Source organism: Colossoma macropomum, unplaced genomic scaffold (assembly GCF_904425465.1).
Source record: "Colossoma macropomum unplaced genomic scaffold, Colossoma_macropomum, whole genome shotgun sequence".
NCBI classification, from domain to species: Eukaryota; Metazoa; Chordata; class Actinopteri; order Characiformes; family Serrasalmidae; genus Colossoma; species Colossoma macropomum.
In genome coordinates, this window is record NW_023494784.1 from 9,850,624 (window position 1) to 9,869,812 (window position 19,189).

The following is a 19,189-nucleotide window of genomic DNA, read 5'->3' on the forward strand; positions in this document are numbered from 1 at the left end:
ACCTCAAACTGTTTAGATAGGTTCTTAGCTGCAGACATGGAAGGCAGGAAGTTCTAAAAACACCTGTGACAGATAAGCGTAATTAATATTTATAGGGTTTCCAAACATCATTATAGTTACTATTCTTTGACTTTCTGAATAGGATACATAGTACAGACTGACATATCAGTAGGCAACTTACAGTAATGTTGAAAAAAAGACTCTATAACATTAACTGGCACATTTAAATACTGCCCAATGCCAATGTGACCATGCTGTTTTAAAAAATCAAGTGAAGTCAGATGTGCAGGGTCAGGATAGAAACAGAAAAAAAATATTACATCAATCATTCTAGTATCACTGAAACAATTGAGGGCTGTCTTATTCCACCACCAGAAGAGGGTGCTGTCTGCAGTATGAAAGATCCCGCCTTTTTATGCTTTCCTTCACATTCTCAGTTTGTGAACTGTCCAGGAGATGGCACCCATCAGATCCATCAGATCTTGTGCTGATCTGATGGATGAAACAGTTACAAAACATCTAGATGTATTCATTGGGATGAGTTAATTCATTACAGTATATCTATTTGACTCAGTCACTTTATAATCTTAACCACTATCAACAATATCTCAGTAAAATCTCACATATAGTGATATGGGTAACAACTGAAAGCACTGTACCAGCATATAATGAGTAATATATAAAATTATATTGATTCTTTGGAATTACATAGTTCATTTGACTGTCTCTTAAATGCCATTTTGTGTGCTTAATCTTGTGGCTGCTAGCAGCACCATTTGTATATGTATGAGTAAACATGCTGACACCTAAGGAGGTGCAGTTGCTGCTGTCTGTCAGAGGACATGCAATGCTATTTTGATGTAAGGAGATAATATGCCTTAGAGAATGGCCGCATGGGCTGAACATAAAAGAACTGTAATGCGTGGGTGTTTTATTTATTCATTCATTTATTCAGTTTTACCTGCATTATCATTTAAACCAACAGTAATATTGGCCAGTTGGCATTTAATTATGCATTAGTTTCAATCTTCCTTTTACTTTTTGCCTGTATAAACAAGCATGAAAAGCTATGTTTATTTCTCACATTCAGTCATAAGGTAATTATGATTCAACGCAGCAGCTTTCACGCTTGAGCTCTGAGGTGTGTATATATAATTAGGCGGCTGTTTATTATGGCACAGTTTCTCAGAATGTTTGTTACAGGTGCTGTTGCTCCTATACTGACCCTAATTTGACACAAAACACTGACATTTTCTTCCTCCATGCTCCTCCTCCTAAAGGCTAAGTGTGGTTCAGCCTACATGTGAAAGACAACCCCCCATCCTTTTCCCCAGGAAAAAAAAGTAGTGTGACAGTTATAAGCTTCCCAAACTTGGATTGAGAAGGCTGCAGCTGTCCCTGGGTGACACATGAGCTGTTGTCCTAGAGACTCTACACCACTGCAGGACACTGGTGAGCTGGACTGAAATGGCTGCCGTGTAAATCACATCTGTGGTCTCCAATGCTGAGCTACCAAAATTACCCTCTTCATTTGCCAGTGCAAGAGCAAAGAGAAAGTCGGCTGGGATCAGTTCTAGATCACTGAATGGAACAGTGTAGAATATTTCAGTACATTCTGAAAAAGAAATGTTTTAGTTAATGTATAGTGGAGTCCAAATACTCCTATTTTTATTTAATCATGATATTATTTTATCAGCATCACTATTTGAGTGAAATACAGTATCGTTTAAATTATTTACATGAATTTCAGTATTTTTTAGTATTTGGTATGGCTCTCTTTTCGTTTATTGACATTGTGCACTCAAGCTGACACAGACTTTACAAGTTTGTGCAAAAGCCTCTGATGAGTGCAAAAAGACAAAAGCAATATTTTATATCAACTTAACCCTTTTTCACTTTTTACAGTATAGATCAGATCCACCTGAGTTGTCTGAACATGAGCTTCAGTGGACAGAGTAAGACTAAAACAATTCTAACTACACAGGGTGATTCAAGAAGATTTTTACAACTGCGAGGCGCCTAGGAACCAATCACATACCAATTGAAAGAGGGGGTCATAGAGTTTCTGACTGTCACCGGAAGACGGCTCCCTTCAGTCTGCGAGGAGATGGAGACCCCTGAGCAGAAAGCCGTTCTGCGTTCTCCACTTCATTAAGAGTGAATCCGTCATAACTGCGCAACGTGATTTTCGTTGGCAGCCGTGACACCCGACATGCTCAATCGAGTATGGGATGAATTTGATATTGAGCACCTGTAAAATTACATAATAAACTTTATGCTCATTTAAACCATTTACAGTTCACTGCATTGTTCTGTAATGATTTACAAGTGAAATAAATCGTTTTGAAATTGGATGAATTTTTTTTAATTATCCTGTATATTGAAAATGCCTTTACATGGTCAATGTCACAAATTTGACCCAAATTTGAATAATGAGCTAGAAATAGTGCAGAGTTGTGACTGATTCTTCATTTTACTCTGCATAACTTTTCTTTGTTTTAAATTTGTCAAAATTCTAAAACTTTCTGTGGCTTACGTCCCAGATGTTCATTGTTCTCTGACTTTTGGCCTGCACTGTATTTGAATATTAGTGCATAAGTGATAATAATTGTGATAAGTGATAATTATTACTTTTTATAGTGTTATAAAATTCCATGCGGTGTAATGAAAATCTCATGACAAAATATTAAGTAGCAGAAAACTGAACATTACTGAAAAATATTTCCATTATTATTTTTTTATTTTATTATTTTTTTTTACTGACCTTGATTTCCTGTCAAACATTACACTTACTTTTTATTTGTTGTACTATACTTTCTTCTTTCAAGCAAAATGTTCTGAAATGTTGAATTGGTTGTGTGCATTTACAGCAAAGTGTAGTTCACCTGAGGAGAAAATCTGGAAACCTCTTAGAAGCGCCTGTTGAGCGTCACAACTTGCACAAGAAGCTAGCCTACAACGTCAGAGCTGAAGGGGGTGGGAGTTTCTGGTTAGTATGACTGTTTATTTACCATTTTATTAACTCCACTTACTGCAACCTCTTAGCTAGTTCATCTAAATCAGGGCTCCCCAAAGTTGGGGGCTGTGAGCCAAAGTTAGTCTGCAAGGACATTGTCTAACCCTCCACTCTCACAGCCATTGAGAGAACATGGGATTTATTCAGTTTCTTATTTTTTAGCCTCTTATTATTCTTTCTGAATGTCATTTTTGAAGTACATTTAGTAATAAAATGTACACTCACTGAGCACTTTATTAGGAACACCTGTACACCTACTCATTCATACAGTTATCTAATCAGCCAATCATGTGGCAGCAGTGCATAAAATCATGCAGAAACCGGCCAGCAGCTTCAGGTAATGTTTACATCAATCATCAGAATGGGGAAAAAAATATGATCTCAGTAATTTTGACCATAGCATGATCATTGGTGCCAGACGGCCTGGTTTCAGTATTTCTGTAACTACTGATCTCCTGGGGTTTCCACGCACACAACAGCCTTTTTTTTGTTTACAGCTCTGTGGACAGAAACTCCTTGTTGATGAGAGAGGTCAACGAGAATGGCCAGACTGGTTCAAGCTTGCGTAAAGGCTACAGTAACTCAGATAACCACTGTGTTCAATTATGGTGAGCAAAAAAAGCATCTGAGAATGTACAGCACATTGAACCTTGAGGCGGATGGGCTACAGTAGCAGACAAACACATAGGCTTCCGCTCCTGTCAGCCAATAAAAGAAAGCTGAGGCTGCAGCGGGCGCACATTGTAAAAAAAGTGGCTCGTCAGATGGCTCACATTGTAAAAAATGGCTTGTGAAGGAAAAAAAAATACTTCATGTGGTAACAAGCAATTGAAGTAGTTTTATTACACTCAAAAAATTACATGGATTGAAAGAATTGTTCATTCAAAGTACTTATTTAGGTTGAATAAAACTAGTTACTTGTTACCACATCAAGTAATATTTAGGTAGATCTGACGAGGCATTTTTCACAGTGCAGGCTCTCCAAAACTGGACAGTTTAAGACTCGAAAAATGTAGCCTGGTCTGATGAATCTCAGTTTCTGCTGAGGCAGATGGTCGGATCAGAATTTGGCACCAACAGCATGAATCCATGCACCCAGGCTGCCTTGTGTCAACAGTCCAGGCTGGCGGAGGTGGTGTAATGGTGCTGGGAATGTTTTCTTGGCGCATTTTGGGCCCATTAGTAATCAGTCAATCATTAGTTTTATGCCAGAGCATATTTGGGTATTGTTGCCGACCATGTGCCTCCCTTAATGGTCACAATTTACCATCTTCTAATGGCTACTTCCAGCATGATAATGTGCCATGTCACAAAGCAAAAGTCACCTCAAACTGGTTTTGTGAACATGACAATGAGTTCAGTGTTCGGATCTGAATCCAAGTCTGAATAGAACACTTTTGGAATGTGGCAGAGCGGGAGATTCGCAGCATGAAAGGGTAAAAATCTGCAGGAACTGCTTGATGCAATCATGTTAACGTGGACCAGAATCTCAAAGGAATGCTTCCAACATCTCGTGGAATCCAAGCCATAAAGAATTGAGGCTGTTTTTGAGAGCAAATAAAGACCTTAGCCGGTATTAGTATAGTGTTCCTAATAAAGTGCTTGTTGAGTAATGTTATAAAACAAATTCTATGGCCCTCACTGACATACAGTCACTGCAATGCAGATGTAAAAACACAGAAGCTATTAAAGTGCAACAGGTGGTGGTACTCCTGTGTGAAGAATTTCTTTTCACTGAATTTAAAGGCAAGGCAGTATGCCTTTCATGTGAAGCAGCTATTGGAATATTTAAAGAATTGTTTCTCTGTGAATATTGGCGATGTGCAAAAAACATAAAGTTAACAAGTTGCTAATAAGTTGCTAGCTAGCTGTTTTGTCTCTTTGGCCCACGACCCACTGCAAACATACTTTGGCCCACAAAACCAAACATTTGGGTTCCTTGGTCTAAATTATATTTTAAACTTGCAGCATCCCTGAAAAGGAAGCTGAGAGTGTACAACAACCCATCAATTTGTGAAGGGCAAAGGGATGCATTTGTTTAGGAGGAGTGCCAACCCCCCCTTCACAAACTATGCATGGGAGCCAACTAAATGTGAGTAGATTACAAACAAAGTTCATAGGGTGCATCAGTATTAACCCTCTATTGCATGTTTCATTCACTTTTTCGCATAAAGTAGACCTACATATAAACATAAAAAAACATAATAATAATGTGTGAATGGACTTTTTTGGAGTATGTTGCCTTGCAGCAACATTGTGTGACAATGGAAAAAATGATAGTGTCAAGAAATATGATTTTTTTAATGTCTAAATATTTCCAATAAATTAAAAGCTACACTTCTTTAAGTACTAAAAATGATAACATATCCTTTCCAATTTCCAAAATATATCAAAATAAATTAAAAAAACATTATTCTAAATAAAACATAATTCTACATGGAAAAAAAATATATAATGACTGCCCTGTTCACTCACATGGGTGCTTTGTTTGCAACAATGGTGCTTTGTTTATGACGAGCTACATCCAGTCCACAATGTTGCTTCTAGGCAACAAACATATTTCAGCAATTTCTGCAAATTGTTTATATAGTAAATGTAAAGTAAATTAGTTTCACACTCTAATAGATGTAAATCATAGTTTTGAACTGATGAAAATTTGTTTTTTTTTCTTTTAAGGGAGATTGTCTGGTGCAGTAACGTGTGTTGTCCAGAAGCTGTACCATCCCAAAGTAAAGTTTCAAAATGTCCAAAAGATTGTAATGTGACCAAGTACACACTTTTTACTGGTTTGTTCAAACTGTTCCCTTAAGTATTAACCCTTTCATCATCAGTAAATACGTATCATGTCATTATAAAGTGAGGAAAATAAGTTTGTTGCCCTGAAGCAACATCATGCTGTAGAGGGTTAAAGGATGTCACAGTAACTTGTAGTCTATGGCTATGAGAGTTTCTGGTCTAGTGCATGGAGGCATACAGTGGGCCTATAGTGGGCCAGCCTGTGGAAACACAAGTGGGCTCTCATGGTAATGCTTTATATAAAGTGCTCTGCAAAAGTCATGCAAATTGTTTATCTCAGCAACAAGTATATTTTTGAATAATTTTTAGAATACAAATAAACATAAAACAGTAAAACATACCAGTTATTTCTTATTTTCAAACAAGTTATAAATAGGCTGGTTAGAAAAATACAGTTAGAAAAATACAGGTTTGATTCCTGACTTCTCTCTGCACCCCAGCCATTGCATGGATTCCATCAGCAGACCCTGATTTAATTTAATAAAGGATTGACTAGGGCCCTGTCTCAGTTATTTTTTCAACTTGCCCTCACCTACCTCGACTCGCCAATCGGCTGTGCGTCACACCTACTTTACACAAGTGGCCACACACAGCAGAGGGGAGGAGGGGACAGTGAGAAGTGGATTATTCAAACAAAATGCATTTGCCAGCAGGTTCTAACACCCTTCACTTGAGCTGATAAAGTAAAGGAACAGCCCTTAGTGCCTAAGATGGCACTGAGGATTCTCCTGAGGGGAAATGACGAGTCCAAGTGGATGAGGGCTTGTGAAAACTGGTATTGAAGAGGGGGAATTGTATTGGATGGTAACTTAAATGCATAAACATAAATGATGGAACTAACCTAATTTTGTGTAAATAGACCACAATATAGAAATATGTACACATATGCAGTTGTGACTGGCATGTTTCTTTTTTTCTGAATTTATGCAAACACTATTTCATTTTATAGTAAATTTGTTTTGGATAGTTTATGTTTATGAACAGAGACCTACAGATGCGATATAGTAAAGGAAAACTCATTTGTGAACCTGAGTTTAAAGCAAGTTTTTATTAAACTTAAACTTGTAAATAAGTTAACTCTTAAACTTAGAAGTTATTTCATGACCACTTGGTTCTACCTAATGGAAACTGTTTGTTTTCAGTGTTTTGTGCTTATGATAATTTTAATAGACATCAGCGTCACTAATTAATGACATTCTATTAAAAGACTGGTTTACCAAGAGTGACACTGGAGTATTTTCACCTAAAATGAGTTCATGAAGCAGAGTCTTGTTACAAAAATAGTAATAGGACATTAAAGTCATAATTAATTTTTTAGTACTTTTACTTTTGATACTTAAGTTCATTTGAAGGCAAATACTTTTGTACTTTTACTCAAGTGGAGGTCTAAAGGGAGGAACTTCTACTTTTACTGAGTAATATTTTACCTTGGGTATCTCTACTTTAACTCAAGTACATGATTTTTCATCCACCACTGATTAAATCTAATCTTCTTTCTAGACTCTAGATTCTAGAACATGTCAAACTAGGTTCCTATAAGGAAAACTGAGATTAGCAGTTTCCCTTGTCTAATGCTCCGAATTCTATTCATTAAGGCCTTCCTAATTAGCTGGTTTGTTGAATGAGTTGGGTTTAATGAGGCAGAACACATCTTAATTCTTTTTGACATTGACAATAATCCAGTTCAATGCAAAGTTTGGGTAATTGTCCCACATTTTTTTCAAAACGTCAAACAAATCCACTTACATTATCACAGACGCCTTACACCATGTAAAAAGACATAAATGCCATTCAGTTTAATGCAAATATATAACTAGCAAGGCATTAATGTAGTCCACTAACACTAGCTCGAACATAGGTTTCACACAACTAGCTCAGTTTGCCAGATCTACTGCTACATAGCAAAGATTAGCACCCCAGTGGGTGGTGTGGGGGGATAGGGGGAGGCTGCAAATTGGTGTACTTTGTGGTCAATACTATTTGCACCCATCTGCAAATGGGTGTATTGGAGGGGATATCCAGTAAGCATTCAATGTATTTACCACTTTCTTGGTGTGTTTTTGTGTTTTAAAACAGTTCAGTATTAGTGTTTTTGGTTTATTTAGTTTGTTTTTATTTTTCCATAATTTCGACAATGAACAGTAAGGTGACATTCTGTACAAATAATTTGTTCTAGGCTACTGTTTGCTCTGGCATTGTGTAACACAAATTAAACCATAAGAAATCAACCTATTGTTTATTCACAATGTCTTGTATAGGCTAACCTTTTTTAAAGTAGCTGTAATTGAGAAATAATGGGTTCCTTCAATTTTTTTTATCTTGAACCCCACTGTTATGTAGCCTAATATTGCCTGTTCTCCCATACAGTTGGTTGATGCACTAATTTGATGTGTTATTTAATAGCTGAGATGCAGGCACATAATGCACCTACCCTGCAACTGAAAACGTCTGTGACCATGAGGTGACATGACCACAAGGAAAACATCAGCTCAAAGTTTAAAGTGTGTGTGTGAGTGAGAGAGATGCACAATGACAGAATGGCACTTTATCTACCTCAACAAATGGACAGCAATATCAACTGGACACCAGGCAACGAAGCTCAAAACTGGACAGTCTAGTATAAAACACCTGGGAAGACATCTGCAGACTCTATGACAGGCTCTATGGTCTTGACCTGCCAATTCTTGTCTTCGGTCATTTGGATCCAACTGAAGCTACAGAAAGGGCAATACTGAAAGGAAAGGAAGAGGAGAACTAGGTGACATGAACAGGGTTTTAACAAGCAACTCAGATAAGTTAGCCAACAGGTTGAGAGAAAACATATTTAACAGAGAATAACTAGAAACCTCAGCAACTAAATGTAATACCAGCCTTTTCAGTATTCAGTTTCTCAAAGAATCTGCAGACACACCTCCGAAGTTCAGTCTTAGAAATTGGTTGCGCTTCCACATGCAGTGATGCTGAGGTCTGGACTCTGGGGTGGTCAGTCCATTGTTGTGAGAACACCAGCAGTTCAACACTTCTTGACAGCTACACATCCTTTCAGTTGTCCTCTCACAGTGGAAAGATGGACAGAAACACCTGTGCATGTTTTCAGATCTGTATGAAAAAGACTGGCTTTGTCCATCTTTATGCAAATTGTATATCTAATCTCCTCAGACATGCCTCCTGAAAAATATACAACTTTTACTTAGTAGCGTCTGTAATGAAAATGCCTAGACTGGATAGAGACCTAGATTTACATGCAACAATCTAGAGTATTGTTTTTTGCAACATGCAGATTTGAAGTGTTTTTGTTCTTTTAGGTATATTTAAAAAAGAAAGAGAGATGTGAAGAGATGAAGAGGACAGAGAGAGAAGAGCAGTGCCTTCAGGGCAGAAGAGCAAAGGGTAGGAACGCAGAATATCAGAAGAATGTGTTTTTAGAAGATTAGTATAAAGTATAATTTAAAAAATAAGGAATCAAGTCGCTGTCATGTTAGAAAAAGTCCCCATACCCACAATGTAATTAAAGTCAAGCTTCTGAGAAAAATACAAACTCTTGAATCTTTTAAAACATTTTACTGAAGGAAATGTACTAGTCAAACATGTACCGGTTAGTTTAAAATCTGCAGTGTTTTCTCTTTAGTCTAGGTAGTAACCAGGTAACTGTGTGGTATAAACTCCAAAGTGCTCAATAATTAAATTCTAATACCAATTCCAAAGGGCAGCTTGTCAAAATGTCTGGGTAATTCAGTCATTGAGATGTAAATAGAATCAGAGTGGTTTGGTGTGAAATGGTTCATTATCGAGACTCAAATGTCTTTACAGTGGTGGTGATAGAAAGCAGGGGTCACAATGTTTACAACACAGATATAGCCGTTTTATCTACTATCCAAAACCACCAGTGAACCTACATGTGTATTCACTTTTGTACATATCATGTTGAGAATGATTAGGGGAAGAAAGTTTTCTTTGAGTACTATTTTGCTTTAATACACTCCTCATGTACTTCTCCACCATGACAGGATTAAAAAAATACATTTTAGGCCAAAAACTACTGTAAAACTCTCAGGTATCAGTCAACATATCTGTAACCATTCCATGTAATAACTTCCTGTAAAGAAACTTTTAAAGGCATTAAACTCTTCAGAGTTTTGTGAAGAGTGGACAATTCTGATATTCTGATTCAGTTCCAAAATTTATATAGAAAGGCACATTTCACATCAAACCACCTTGGGAGCCACAACATTTTATGTCCATTTTACCATCTTGGCTGTAAATATGTCTCAGTATGTGCTGATGTCTTAGTATAGGCTGAAAAATATAATATAATACTTTGCTCTGCTTTAAGCTTTAGCTCAACTATAACCACTTTTCTTGCATCTCTGGCAGGAAATTTTTCTACACAAGTAGAATAGTTTATTCTAAAATATCTCAACATTAATTTTTATAAGCTGAAGTCAGCTTCTCATTCACCAGCTTCTTGTTCAAATTTTCCCGTTCCACCTTAAATGGTGCCTGAAGTGCCAGAATGTAACTGCGGCACCATTTAAGGTGGAACGGGAAAATTTGAACAAGAAAGTGGCAAACGAGAAACTGACTTCAGCTTCGTGACTTTTATTGTTTGACAGTTTCTCTTTGCAGGTTAACCATATCAGGAAACCAGCTGGAGTGATTATAAATGCAAATAAGTCCATTCATCTCCAAATTATTGATGTTTGTCTTTCTTCCTCTTTGCTTTTTTGTTAGCTACTAGCTAGATGAGACTGTTGTCTGCATTCCTATGGTGACCAGCAGCCTACGCTCCAATTTTCAGGGTTAAAGGGTGAATCAGCAGTTACACATTAAATCCAGCCTTTAAGAACATTTATTGTTAAAACTGTGTTGCTGCAAAGGAGGATTATTTTATTTTTACCTAAAAATCTAATTCTGCTGTGGAGCTGCAACAGGGCAGTAAAAGAGCTGTGTGCAACTCCGGAGCAGCATATTGCCGACCCCTGATCTAGTACTTTATAATTTGGACCTAACCCTTACCTGGTAAGTACCTGCAGGATTGTAAACAAAGGTGTTACCTAAAAATCTGTGCATGTAAAACATCTGTTGTTCTTTTAACTGGGATGAAATTCAGTATGCTATTTAGCCAAAAAGAAAAACATTCCACCACAGCCTACAGCTCTTGATTATTCATTGCAATTTGCATATATTTTAAACTAGAACAAAGGAAAGTGGGTCTAAAGGAATTGGTGTAACTCATGAGGCCTTAGAGCAGTGGGAAACCTGAAAAGGGAAGACAAAATTGGCAAAGGATGTCCTCAGTAAAAATACTGGATACTAGATTGAGAACTAGCACTAGTCTTTACTTTTCAAACCTTGGAGGGTTGGTCAGCTGTTTAGGCCCTGGGCAAGATTTTAATACTTTTGTTGCCAATTTTACATTACATACCTAGCTTAAATTCATTTACATAATAATTATATCATAAAAAAAGAAAAATCATGCAATAATTCATGAATTCAGATGGGTTGAAGGTTAACAATGAATTAAGTTCTTACGCTATTGTTGTAAGGATGATGATGTCTATTCTGTGGGAAGGTATACAGATAAGAACGAATGGGTTTTTTTGGTTGTCATTGTTGTCAGGGTAAACAGTCACTGTATTCTATGCCTCAGTCTAAAGGAAAACTATGAATCAGAACATTTAGTTTGGTTATTTTGTATGAAACAGAAGAGGTAGGTTATAAGAGTCTGTTATCCAACATTTTAGCTGGTGTGAAAATTTGCACCCCTGACCTGTGGTAACAGCAAAGTCCAAAAGCATTGTGCCAAATTGTTGCTCTCTCCTTCATTGGAATCATTATGAATATGTAAAACAACAAAGTAATTGTGGTTGATACAAAAAGACATGAAGCATAAAAACAAGGCATGGTTGGTAGTTATTCTGCACTCATTACAGCTGACCCTTCCTGTGGGGGTTGACTTCTATTTGAGTGACAGGGACAGCCACTCTCTCCTTTTGGTCATTGACAGGTTAATGCTTGCCATGAGGGCTAGTCTAAACGGTATGGCACATCTTTGAATGAGGCATAAGCATAACTGTTGGCTTGCATGAGACTCAAAATACAGCAATAATGAAGTGAATATCCCAAGTGTGAGATATCATGCTAGTAGATGAGCGGGATCAGTGAGTGACACTTGTAAAGTTGCATAAAATGCATCACTCTCCCATGATTCCACAGGCACAGGGACCAATGGGGAGTGGCTAAGGAGTGACGATGCAGGCTAGGCTAGGGGTATATAAACTAAAACAACTATGTTAGCACTTCTGAGCAGTTGGAGCATTCCCAGCCTTGCCTCGGGTGTAGGGATTGCAAGGAAAAGCAAAACTACACGGACTAGAACCTGTGTAGTTTTGTTTTTTGGGTCATATTGAGGCTCAACCGTTCTCACCTTGGATATTCTGGAAACATTCTGGATAAGAGGATTGTTGCTGAGGCGGTAGCCTTCTGGGCGCAGTCCCATCAATAAGAGGCACCATTGTGATACAAGTAAGTGCCATATACTCTGTGGAAAGACATTTCATTTGCTTTTTACTTTTTCATGATGCATGATATCACCTTTGCCTTTATAAAGCTTAACAGAATCACCTTTACTCTGTATACAGCGTTTCAGTTGTGATTTTAGAGGCTTGATGAGATGCTGCAGTGGTTTTGTGTTGCTTTTACAAATGTTTCTGCAAAAATTACTTCTTTTTAAACCTTCAATGTTGCTATATGTTGCCATGATTTCAGAAAAGCCAAGAATAGCCTGTGATAGCATATGAGTGGTGTTCCAGCTGGGCCACAATGTCTTTTTAAGGGAATCAGCAGCAGGGCTATCAGTTGCACCTCCAGCTATGTGCCACATGGTGACTGTCAATCAAGTAAAGGGACCGATTATTTTTGGAGATGGCCATTTCTGTCATACGGGATATCAGTCCTAATATATGCGACCTGCTCTTGTAGTTTACTGTGAATATCTTTTTCGAGAATTTGAAATTTCAGTCAGACTTGTGATTGTCTTGTGGAGATTTGAAAAGAACTCTTTGATATTGTGATTGTTGTTGTATGCTGGGAGGCCTATACTCACCTGTTGACCCTTAACAGATGGTTACTGATACCAGTCTCAATTTTAATTAAAGAATTTGAATTTGAATTCTCATGAATTCACATGGAAGAATCAAATTGTTGCTGTGAATTTCTACATTTTAGATTACTGAATGCATTTATTGGTATAGTAGCCTCTCTTGTTGGCTGGATAATGATCATTTTTCCTGAATTAGTTATTTGATAGTAATATAGTGTCAGTGGGGGAACACATAATCTCAATTGTCTTATCCATTAATGGATTAACTATTTGGCTGATATTGGAGTTTGACCACTAATATTGAATTAATTCATTATTTCACTTTTTATTTAAAATTATTTTTTTTTACTTAAATTGAATTAAATTTAGTTTAATGGTTTAATTAATCTACTCTGACCAAGACAGGCTGTGGGCCTCCAGATATTTTTGAGCGATGGATAGAGTGCACAGATAGATTCTGGTGTCCTAAGCAGTCTGATTGCAATATGATACGGAACAGTGGAAGCCGTTAGGGTGAATAGGGAATTCTTGGTGTTCTTGCGGAGTTGCAAGAATGTGTATTAATCAATAACATATTACAGGAGCTGTAAGAAGTACTGACTGCTCAGCTACTGAAATGCTGTTTTTTGACTTTGTGCTGTGCTCAAAAGCATGCCACAATCACAGAGCCATCCAAATATAATGTTGTATTTTTTAAATGGGAACACTGTTGTGATGTCTATGGATCTAACTAATGATCTGATGAGGAAAATAGTTTGATTTGGTTATTTTCAAAGCTGACTGGCTAACAAGAAAAAGAAGTATGTCATGAGTTAAATATCATGTATATATGGTGAACAGCTTTTAAGTGTATATCTGATCTGCTTTTTAATAAGTGTACATATGTATACATGATACTCCCCAATACAGGGCAGTCCTGTGAGTTATGTGTAGGTGGTAATTATAGAGAATTTGAATGGTGTTGTAAGGGTGGTGAGGGGAGTTACTTCTTCAAAAGTTTTTTCTTAATCATTTATACTTCAAAAATCTATAGAAATCTCAAAATTGGTATTGTGTTTGTTTGTGAATAACTGTATTAATTGATGATGGTCATTTAATGTAACAGAGAGTAGAGGCTACAAAATGTAAATTTTTCAGATATTTTTCATTGACTACGTTTCAGTGAAAGAGACAGTTAACAACAGATTATACTCATTCAGCTGCCATTTTACATGAGGCCTAATCATGGAGAACGTTCTATTTTGTGCTCCTGTTTGATTTCCCAGGATGCAGGATGCAATTTTCAGGAATATTTTGTCAGGCCTGCCTTTGTTATTCATTAGCACTTGTGCATTTGCATCTGGAAAGGTGATTTGTTCTAGAGCTTGAAATAACGGCTTGCAGTTGTACTCGCATGTCTGTAAGCTGTCAGTTAGGTGCTTAGTGTGACACTCAGACCCTTTGGAGCCACTGATCTCTCAGATGACAGGCTGCCCGCAGCCAGGTGGACAGAGGGAGGTGGGGGAGAGACTCAGTGATTAGTCAGTTAATTCCTCTGCGACTGGAAATAGCCTGCCTGCATTTGCATTGTCATGTAACATAAACTATCGATCGAAATTCCGGAGTCACTGTTTTCTTTAATACAAAACAAAGTTTGTTGCTGGTAAATGATTCTGTTAAGATGCTACAGCTCTCTTTTAACTTACATACAGATATTTGTACAAAACAGTAAACAGGCATTTTGGCATCCATAATGACGAACAGAGCTGTAGTCCATAGAAAGCTGTTTAACATTGAGAATTAAGTTATGATAAAATTAAACAGAACAAAATTTGGAATGTCTTGAAGAAATTACTGTAAATATATATTTACAGAATAGTATTCAATAAGCTTTTGCTGTCCCTAAAAAACATTAATAAAACATATCGAAATTCTTTTTTGGTATCTAACTTGCACTGTGGTACACACTGTATAAGGTATTAATATGACAAGTGATTCCAAACTTTTTAAACAGTAAATAAACTTGAGTGGTTTTTCATAGACGTATGTGGTTTTCATTGAGAAGGTGTGCTTGGAAGTCCATAAGTTATTTATTTTGTGGTTCTTGTTGTTTTTTTAGGGTGCCTACCACCATGTCAACGCAGGCTCCGACGTTTACACAACCGCTTCAGAGCGTTGTGGCACTTGAGGGTAGTGCTGCAACGTTCGAAGCTCAAGTTAGTGGTAAGCAAAAGTTAAATGTTCGTGTGGTACATTGTTTGTTTGTTTGTTTGTTTGTTTATATACATAACTATCTGTTATTACTCACCGATTCCTGCGTTTAACAAAAAGAAACAAAGAAAATTCAGTAGAAAATTAAGTGATACATTTTAAAAGTAAATCATTTGAAGATGTACTGAAAAATGCAACATATTTGCAGTTTGTTAAAACTGTTTTGTCTATTCCTTTCCAGGTAATCCAGTTCCTGAGGTGAGCTGGTTTCGTGATGGCCAGGTTCTTACTGCTGCCGCTCTGCCCGGCGCTCAGATCTCGTTCAGCGAAGGCCGCGCTGTTCTGAGGATCCCCGCCGTGACAGCCGCACACAGCGGAAGATTTTCTGTGAGAGCCACCAATGGCGCTGGACAAGCCACTAGCACCGCTGAACTGCTGGTTACAGGTGACTAAATTTCTCCAGTGTTTCCCAATAATAACTCGTAGTCCACCTGCACAAAACAGATTAATGCAGATGCAGGAGTTGCGACAATGATGAACGACATATTCCAACTCTGTGGATTAGCAAGTGAGATCTAATGTTGTGTTCTCTTCACAGCGGAAACTGCACCACCAACTTTCATTCAGAGACTACAAAGCATGACCGTGAGACAAGGAAGCCAAGTAAGACTGGATGTTCGTGTTACGGGAATCCCTACACCTGTGGTAAAGTTCTACAGAGAGGGAGCTGAGATTCAGAGCTCCGCTGACTTTCAGATTGTTCAAGAAGGAGACCTTTACAGCTTGTTGATTGCCGAGGCCTTCCCTGAAGACTCTGGAACGTACTCTGTCAATGCGTCTAACAGCAGTGGACGTGCTACCTCTACTGCTGAACTTTTGGTTCAAAGTAAGTTTATTAACATTTAACAGCTGAATCATTTATATTCGATTTATGTTTAAGGTACAGTTGCATGGGTCAGTATGTTTGGTGGAGTCTTATCATGTTGTTATATTAATTCACTTGCAGGTGAAGAGGTTGTAGTGCCTGCTAAGAAGACTAAGACAGTTGTTTCGACTGCTGAGATTTCACAGACTCGCCAAACTAGAGTGGAAAAGGTAATCAGGATCCATACAGTTGTTCTGTTTGAAGTGAAAACAAGGCAGAACCTTTTGGAAATAATTTTAAAGCATGATTAAATGCACAAACTAACGTGGCACTATATAATCATATACAGAACTGTGGTTGCAGTACTCACTTTGTTAAAGGGGAATTCAAAATTCTTGCATTGTTAAATGGTTAAAATGTAAAGTCATTCAGAGTGGTTTGGTGCGAAATGCTCTGTTCCAGAGAAACTGAGTCAGAATTGTTCACGGTGGTGGTGACAGGAACCAGACGTCCACCCTCACAGAAAGTTATGACATGAAATGGTTATGAATACTCAGCTTGATGTCTGAGACGTTCTTTTATGGTAGTTTTGTGACAATGTTTTGGCCTAAAATGTATTTTTAGCAATTTATTTAAATACAAGAATGATGTCTTAAGGCAAAATAGTCCCCAAAGAAAATGTTTTTTTTTTTTTTTTCTTTCAGATTTATGACTATTTTACCGTCATCAACATTACATATTAAAGGACGTGTAGTAAGGACGATAGTAAATAAAATATATGTGTTGTAGTCATGGTGACCCTTAGTTCCTATCAGCACCACTGTAAAGAAATCTGAGGTGGTTAATTTCTCTACTAATGACCCATTTTATGTTAAACCACTCTGAATGACTTTGTTTACTTCTCAACCAGACATTTTGAAAAATCAGTGGTCTTCCTCTTTAACTACTTTTAGTTTTGTGTTGTAAACTGCATGGGTGGCACATGATGATGTGACGCAATGAGCAAGCAAGTCTATAGGTGTCAAACCGACACCTCTGACTGTCATAAAAAGATCAAACGGTAATACAGTGGTGTGTTTCATTCACAGAAAATGGAGGCTCGTTTTGAGTCCACAGCCATGACGGAAATGGAAATGGAGGGAGGTGTTGAGATTCAGCATTTGGCTCACAAGACACCCCCTCGTATACCTCCAAAACCAAGCTCCAAGTCCCCCACACCTCCATCAGTGGTATCAAAGATCGCAGCTGCTCGCCACCAGTCCCCCTCCCCCGTGAGACATGTTAAGGCTCCCGCCCCAGCACCTGTTAGGTAATGTGATTTTAATTAGTTGTATTTCCTTACTTGCTATTTAGCATTTTTATGTAGTCATGAACAATAAAGAATCCAGTGTGATATTAAATAAAATAAAGGGTGAAAGTGATATGATGGTTTTTATTTTATAGTATAATAATAATAATTGTCATCTTGAGCAACTTAAACCTAACTATTAGCTTAAATAGCAAAATCATTATCTAATAGTTTGTTAATGATTGCTGTTAATTATATAATTGTGACTTAGGCATTAAGAAGTGCTACTCTTTGAATTATTAACCATTTATTTAATGACATATGAATAATCAATAAATATTTTGAATTGTAGAAATCAAATAATTGATTATAGTTTGTTAATAATGATTTACTAATTTGTTTCTCAAAAATACTATAGCTTGAAGTATTACGTATTTACATAGTTGTTTCATAATATGAATAAATGGTCTGCATCCTGTTTTAAATGATTAAGTAGTGTACCATCTTATACAAAGGTTTGGGCACCCCTGGTCAGATGTATTGTTGATTTTCTAAATGAAAATAAGTTACATATCCTCCACAGAGAACACACTTCTGCACTTTTTAATGCACGATTACTGTTTATTTGCTGAATTTAACATGTAGGAAAAAAACAAAACATAACATTTGGCCTGTGCAAAATTATGGCACATTTTATATTTTTCTAATATATTAAACTCAACTAATAAATAGAAATTGCGCTCTAAAAAATGCAAACAAATGCCATATTTAAGTGCCTTCTCTGTAGAGGATGTGTTAACTTACTTTCACATAGAAAATCAACAAAATGTGTGTTTTTACATAAGATTGTATATATGTTTTTTAAGCATCGTTAATAATCATTAATTCTGATACTAATATAGAGTTGTGACTTTATAATGTGTTTATATAGATTTACCACATTACTGATTACACTCGAATATATAACACATTACTGAAAACATCTACAGTGCTTTAATTACTTGTATAGCACTAAGTGAACAGTTAACAATTCAAATGGTAGCACTTATTAACGCATAAGTAACAATTGCATAATTAGTAACTGTCATTAACAAACTATTAGACATTGATTAACTTGCTATTATAGAAGCTGTTATCATAAATTGTTACCAGCCATACAATAAGGGGACTAGATAAAATAAAAAAAAAATGCTCTTTTCTAGACCTGCATCACCAACTTCAAGACTGTCTGTGTCCCCTATCAGACCAGTGAAGTCTCCAATAACTACCCGCAGGCAGGTCACAACAGGAGCTGAAGTGCTGCCTCCATGGAAGCAGGAAGGCTATGTCGCAGAGTACACTACTATGGCTACCGGGGCCACATATGTCCAGACTTCTACCGCACATGTTCAGAAGGAACAGTGGGAAACCTCTTTTGCTGGTCAGGTCAGCGGAGCCACTGTCAAACAGGTAAGGATACTTCCATGTACGTTTGAGCGTCCTCCAGTGTTGAAAGCTGGGAAGTGCATCTGGGTGATGACATTAGTGTGAATGAAGGAAGAGGTGCCAGAAGCAAATGAAACAAACAAAAGTATAGCTGGTTGTCTATATAACTATATACAGGGTGATTCAAAAAGATTAATCTGATTTCAAAATGATTTATTTCACTTGTATCATTCCAGAACAATGCAGTAAATGGTGTAAGTGAACATAAAGTTTATTATGTAATTTTACAAGTGCTCAGTATGAACCTCCCCCAGCTGTACAGACAACATCAACGCCATAGTCAAACTCATCCCATACTCAAATGAGCAAGTCGGGTGTCGCTGCGCTCACGGCTCTTTCAGTGCGATTTCGGAGATCATCCAGTGCTGTGGAACCAACGACGAACGCTCTGAGCTGTTGGAGGTTCACTGCCGACGAAAATCACACTGCACAGTTATGACGGATTCA

General features: G+C 37.3%; 1 protein-coding gene across 1 annotated transcript in view; it reads left to right on the forward strand.

Moving 5' to 3' along the window:
- The first annotated feature begins 12,121 nt into the window (after positions 1-12,121).
- The window catches only part of ttn.1 (titin, tandem duplicate 1), a 149,224-nt gene continuing 142,156 nt past the window's right edge, over positions 12,122-19,189 (forward strand). Inside the window, exons 1-7 of the mRNA XM_036572854.1 lie at positions 12,122-12,337; positions 15,013-15,116; positions 15,346-15,549; positions 15,703-15,990; positions 16,111-16,199; positions 17,058-17,278; positions 18,460-18,706. Coding sequence (XP_036428747.1) covers positions 15,026-15,116; positions 15,346-15,549; positions 15,703-15,990; positions 16,111-16,199; positions 17,058-17,278; positions 18,460-18,706 — 1,140 coding nt within the window. The 5' untranslated portion in view covers positions 12,122-12,337; positions 15,013-15,025. The remainder of the gene's footprint in view (positions 12,338-15,012; positions 15,117-15,345; positions 15,550-15,702; positions 15,991-16,110; positions 16,200-17,057; positions 17,279-18,459; positions 18,707-19,189) is intronic.